Source organism: Myxine glutinosa, chromosome 6, assembly GCF_964187855.1.
Source record: "Myxine glutinosa chromosome 6, kmMyxGlut1.1, whole genome shotgun sequence".
NCBI classification, from domain to species: domain Eukaryota; kingdom Metazoa; phylum Chordata; class Myxini; order Myxiniformes; family Myxinidae; genus Myxine; species Myxine glutinosa.
In genome coordinates this window covers 55,285,835-55,292,254 of record NC_136266.1, presented here as the reverse complement: position 1 = coordinate 55,292,254, position 6,420 = coordinate 55,285,835, and the positions used below count along the sequence as shown (strand labels likewise).

The 6,420-nt window shown below is 38.9% G+C and overlaps 1 protein-coding gene across 3 annotated transcripts in view; it reads right to left on the bottom strand.

Annotated features, from left to right (window-relative positions):
• Nucleotides 1-420: 420 nt before the first annotated feature.
• Nucleotides 421-6,420, bottom strand: part of LOC144892609 (uncharacterized) — a 190,255-nt gene continuing 184,255 nt past the window's right edge. For all 3 annotated transcript variants that reach the window (XM_078779851.1, XM_078779850.1, XM_078779852.1), the window contains exons 28-30: nucleotides 2,798-2,945; nucleotides 2,352-2,532; nucleotides 421-1,059 (exon numbers count right to left, since the gene is read on the bottom strand). In XM_078779851.1, the coding sequence (XP_078635977.1) occupies nucleotides 992-1,059; nucleotides 2,352-2,532; nucleotides 2,798-2,945 (397 nt within the window). In that variant the 3' untranslated portion in view covers nucleotides 421-991. The remainder of the gene's footprint in view (nucleotides 1,060-2,351; nucleotides 2,533-2,797; nucleotides 2,946-6,420) is intronic.

Below are 6,420 nucleotides of genomic sequence, written 5' to 3'. Positions count from 1 at the left end.
CCTATATATATATATATACCATACCTATATACATATATATATATACCTATATACATAATATATATACCTATATATATATATATATATACCTATATATATATATATAACCTATATATATACCTATATATATATATACCTATATATATATATACCTATATATATATATACCTATATATATATATACCTATATCTATATATACCTATATATATATATACCTATATCTACCTATATCTATATATACCTATATATATATATATATATATATACATATATATATATACATATATATATATACATATATATATATATATATATATATATATATATATATATATATATATATATATACATATATATATATATATATATATATATATATATATATATATATATATATATATATATATATATATATATATATATATATATGTAGAATTACTAGGTCACCTTTTGAAGTACACTGGGTGGTTTTTTTAACCATATGTTTAAGCCATATGTTACTGCAGTGGCAAAGTAAACAGCTGAAGAAACATTACAAATGTATATGCTTTGATGACATTACTCATTTTCAGCCCAGGATCACAGGATTAAAGACTGAATGAATAACCTGATGATGATCGACCATTGTCTGGAATCAATTAGCAAAGAAGAATCAACGGTTCCATCAAAACAAACCAGAGTTATGAGGATAACATTACACTACAATCGTTGGGAAATGGGGAAATAACGCATCGGGGTCTTTTGCGTGATTGCAAATTAGTGAATGCAGCCTTATCATTATACAGGCCAAAGAAATACTTGACAAATGCATACTAATGATGAACATCTATTTATGAAGTGAAACCCTCGAATTTGATTGCAGATCTTTATGTTGGAGCACATTGTTAATTTCTCACTGGTGGATGTATGATCGGTGTGTGTGTGTGTGTGTGTGTGTGTGTTTTGTAACAATACGAAAGTTTGCAATGTTTTTGTCCATGTGGTGAGCATTCAGAAAGTGAATTGTCCAGGATCCAACAGACACTTGAGCGCCACCTGATCTACAGTGGCTGGTCCATCTGCAAAGACAGAGACAACCAAAGCAAATTGTCACATCTCCTAAATATGGACAATTCAAAACAGCACCATTTCATTGATTCTGAGAAATCATCATTGCTTTTTGGAAAAAAGATATATCGCAAAACACAAGCGAATTCAAGTGCACAGCAAACTTGTCACGACAGACGATCTATGTATTATGTAAGAAAGATGGAAGGTTGAGAGGGGGAGGAGTTAAGAGTGGAGAGAACAATGCAAGTGAAGGAGAAGTACGGAAGGATTTCTTAATTTTGAGCGTGTACATAATGCACAAGGTGCCTCTTAAAAAAGCCACAGAGGTACATGCTGCATCAAAGGTTACATGATTGTATTTACTAAACGATTATATACTTCCAAGGAAACTGGCCTATCAAGCCTGTGTTTTCTCTACACTCCACCAAGTAGATCGTATTACATATTTATCTACCAATCTCATTATTTCCATTAACTTAATCTAACTTCACATCCACATGCTTTTATTTCTAACTTGCACGACATATTTACACTATATAGACTAAACTAGGTTGAGGCTAGCGTACACTGCTTCGATCTGCGTACACTACTTTTTTGCTCCGATGGAGGGTTAGCGCCCCAAATGGCAGCCACTCCTTGCTCTGCACAACCGTTCGCATACCTCAAAGTCCTGTGGATTTTATCCATTATTTACTCCACAATAGGGCTACGGCACGCGATAGCCTGATTTTTGGTGGAATCTTCAATGTCTGAAAACTAAAGGATGGGACAGCATGATTAGCAGCCCTATCCCAAGGACAACATGCTACAAAATTCAGTGTCATTGCACGAGATGGTAATTTTACACAGATTGGACAAAAAAAAAAAAGAACAGAGTTTCAACCCCTGTATTCATCTTCTTACTCAATGTCCTCCAAATATATTTCTCTTCCCCTACCTTTTTGTTCTCCATCTTTTCTCGAATACAGTACATTATATTCCTCCACCCACATTCCCTACTGACGATGTCGAGAACCACAAACAGAATATTGCAAACTTATATAAATAAAAAAGTTATTTTTAAAAAATGTCCTCAAAATAATTTTATGACATACAAAGTTATCAAATAATCATTCTTATATGTACAAGAAGGAACTTTTGCCATTTAGAAAGTATTCTTGTCGGAGGAGTACAACAATGCAAGAAAAACAACCAAATCTTTGGCCACCGGATGACGAGTTCCTTTCAAATGCAAATCTCCCAATGGTCCTCGAGCACCAGTGCTTCAAGTCATGAGAAATTGTACAAACACACTCCTCACCCATAACAAAATATTCCTTGAACCCGAGTTCAGAACGTGCAGAGTCCACCGCATGCTTCACAGCAAATAGGACTGAGCAGGACGTGCACTGCGGGGGCTCTCCCGAGGCTTTGGAGCGGAGGACCCCGACTGGGTTTGGTGCATCTTTCAGCAGGTGCACACGGAAATCCACAGGGATGTCCTACAAAAAGAAAACATTGATGTTAAAGTGAGGGAAATAACCATCTACATCTTGAATCCTCAAAACCTCTAAATCTTAGAGCTGAAGCAAGTTACATGAAATGATGCTCAATACCTCACTGTGACAAACATTGTCCAATCTGTGAAAAGGTCACGTCAACTATTCACAAGCTGCAAAGGTAAAATTTGAGTGAAAACAATTACTGGTTCCAACAAAACTGGTGACAATCACCCAAAAATTGGCTCGATAGGCAATGTCAGAGCACCTTGCTGCATGGAGGCTTGTACTCCCAAGTGCCGCGGGTGAGGAGCCGCCCGGAGACCGGATCGTACGCGACACGTTCCGTAAGCCAGTAACCCAGACCCATGATGAATGCTCCTTCGACTTGGCCCACATCAATCGCAGGATTCAAGCTGTGGAGATCAACCATGCAAACCAAGCAGTCAACGCCATTAATAAAGAAGTCTGGTGGCTTGGAGATTGTGTTCTCCAAAGAAAAACAAAGGAAGAATTAAATCCCGAGGAAAAGGCATGGTTAGGAAGCATGGGGGCTGTGGAGGGAGGAGGGGGCAGGAAACTTTTCCTGTATCCAACATTCCATATTATTTATTTTTGTATTTAATTTATCCACGAGTCTATTGGGCTACAAGTCAAAAAATGCGTCACCGGATGAGTTTATTTTTTAATAATTCCTGCAATACAATTCAGTGGCTGAGTGTCAGTTTACCGTACACCTGCAAAGTATTCATACCGAAGATTTTGACTGGCAGACCAAGCAATTTCATTACTTCTGATCAGCCACTTTGTCTTCAAAGTGCATATCATGGTAACAATTGCTAGGTGAGCAGTTCGATATATTAAAGGTCCAATATACTGGAAATGGCCTTTACAGATGGAAAAAAATGTAAGATACACAAGAAACAACAAAGAGCAATCAGAGATTGCAAAACATCACCAGGAAGTATTTTCAGTGGTTTTTAAGGCTGTGTTAAAACAAATATGGCGTCTGAACCACGTGACCAATGATGTCATTATTTTTTTTCTCCACCAATTTATTCCTATATTATGTTCAAGAAATTTCATCTTGATCGGATGAAGTTTTGTACTTGTCGAATTATGACGTCATTATGGAGGCACCTATGACATCATCATTAACAGATGTTATTCCACATGGAGAGTTCTTTACAATGAGCCATGTCTCAATGTTTTCCATGCAGTGCTTTCAGAGATATAGAGGTGCAAATGTTTTCGGTTTTTCCAAGATGGCGGCCGAACCACGTGATCGATGACGTCATAATTATCAGTAAAAAATTATACAGGTAGAGTTGGTGAAAATATCCTGTCAATCGGACCAACGGTTGCAGACAAAATCATATTTATTCTGTGCGGACAAACAGACAGACAAACAGACAGACAGACAAACGGACTGAAATGCAATACCCTCTCCTCTGGTGAGGGTAAAAACATCCGAAACAACATCATCCAGCAAAGAAGTTTGCCCTCCACCTCAAAAAAAAAAAAAAAAAGAGAGTAAGTGATGGTCTAAAAATTTCAAGCTAACACAGAGTTGAGAAAACATCGGGCTTGATCTTGATCAGAATCTGTGATGATGGTGATTGAGGTGAAGGAGGAGATAGAGGGAGGTGTTGGAAACAGACCATACATTAGGACGTACTCGACGAGGTGCCACCATGACTTTGAGGAAGCATACTGGTTGGAGAGGTCAGCCTTGTGATTTGCAAGATTATCTCTTCTGGCTTGCCTAAGAATGGACACATACACGTGTGCCTCACAGAGTGAACTACAGTTACCTTCAGTTGGGTTAGCCTTCAATGTTGAGAAAGAAAGTTGCTGGACCTTAATTGCCTCGTCACAGGATTCAGCCTCTAAGGTCTGTGAGAAGGGATAGGATCGCTGCAGACGCCATGGAATAAAGCAGAGACAGCGAGACAGACAGAGAGAAAAATAGTATATGTTACACTTTTGTGAAAGTGTTCCCAGATGTAATCAATATCTGATGTGGTATAGATGGCAGACAATTCTTTTGAGAGAGCAGATTGCAATCCATGTCGCTTGGCCTGTGTGAGCAGCCATATATGCTGTCACACTGGGATTGATCCACATAATCGTCAGAGAGATATGGGATTTTACAAGAACATTGTCAGAGGGGCCAAATAAATGGGGCAGAGGAGGAATGGGAAAGGTTGGATGGAACGTTACTCATTACCAGGTCCAGAAGGAGGATGTACCAGATGCAGAAATCCAGTTTGGGACATCTACAGACTGTCAAACCCACAGAGACACAAAAGGCCTTTGCTGCAATACTCTGGATGGTTGTGGCAGAGCTGACACCCAAACAGCTGGCAAGGTGGTAGTTGAAGTCACTACAGGTAAGTAACAGTTTAAGTTACCACAGGGTGGGATGAATAGATAAGATTCGATCTATCTTCGTGGAAATTGAGTTTAATATGGAATCAATGGTTGGTTGACCGGTACACCACAATGACAAACATTGGGTGGTTACGGAGAAGTATACGCACAGAGATATTCCAGTGTGAGGGGCTATTGCGGACAATGCGCAATATAATTATTGACTTGGACAACAACAGCACCTCCGAGACAGGAGAGAAGCTTGTCGAAATGGAAGACAATAGCCAGGGAGACACATGAAGGAATCAGACATCCTGCGAGAGGAACGTTTCCTTCCTTTGAAGACAAAACATGAAAATTGGCTGATCCAAGGGTAACATGTAAAAGGTCCAATGGATCAGGATCGCTGCAAACGACAGCCACAAGGATTTGCTGAGAGGTTATGCTTCCAAAACCAAACAATCTTGATATTCAGGACAAGCAGGAAGTGTTTGAGGATAGCTATGGTGATCTATCCTTCATCTGCAGAAAATACACAAATCAAAAAAAAAAATTATCAAGTTATTTGCATAAAAAGCAGAAATCTTGAATTTATTGTTTGACTAAATCTATAAAGTCAGGCAATGAATGAGGAAGAAAATGAACACTCACGGATACATGCACATGTTGAGTAGAATAGAGTGCTGCGCAATGACTCGGAAGAATAACGGGACGCAAATAATGAAAATGAAAGCAAATGAGAATAATGAAAGCAAATGAAATTCCCATTGCGCAAAACCAATAAAAACATGACTATCAGATTTTTGTTTTTTGGAAAAAAATCAGTTTTGAGGAAAAATACAACACGAAGAGATAAATGGTGTAAATTGCACATACCAAAGCAAAGCATCATTCGGTGAGCACGATTTGAATGCATAAACATTTGTATTCAGGAATCTACAATATAAATGTTTTGCAGCAGCACATTTTGAAATTATACACACAACCGCATCACATACAATCGCACCACAGATAGAAGAATACTAGACGTTGTGGAGGTTATAGGGGCGGCCTGTGTTAGCGGACAATTCAAAAGGTAGGTTTGTAATCAGATGAAAAGTAACATAGCTGAACCAACAAAATGGGAAAGAATCTCATGATAGGCGGCGGATTCCCAGGAACTGTTCCTCTCCCACCAATGGAAAGTTAGCAGACTATCCATTTCATAAAGGCTTATGCAATATGGTCTTGCCCAATATGCCCTCCCGAAGCCACCCGGTTGCACATGTTCCTCAAGAAAAGCTCATGTTGCTCACTGTACCAAAATCCAGCTTGGTTGCCCACCTGCAATCATTCGTCCCATTATTCTTCCGATTGCAGAATTGTCAGCTCCCTGGGCCCGTTGTCCCATTCTCCTCGCTTCAGCCTTTCAAATGTGCTGCTCATCACGACCTCATGTGCTCACACAGGCATGTCCATGATCTTCTCAACACAAGCCGATTCCTTCCCATTCTGTACCTCACTGGGTCATTGTTACTT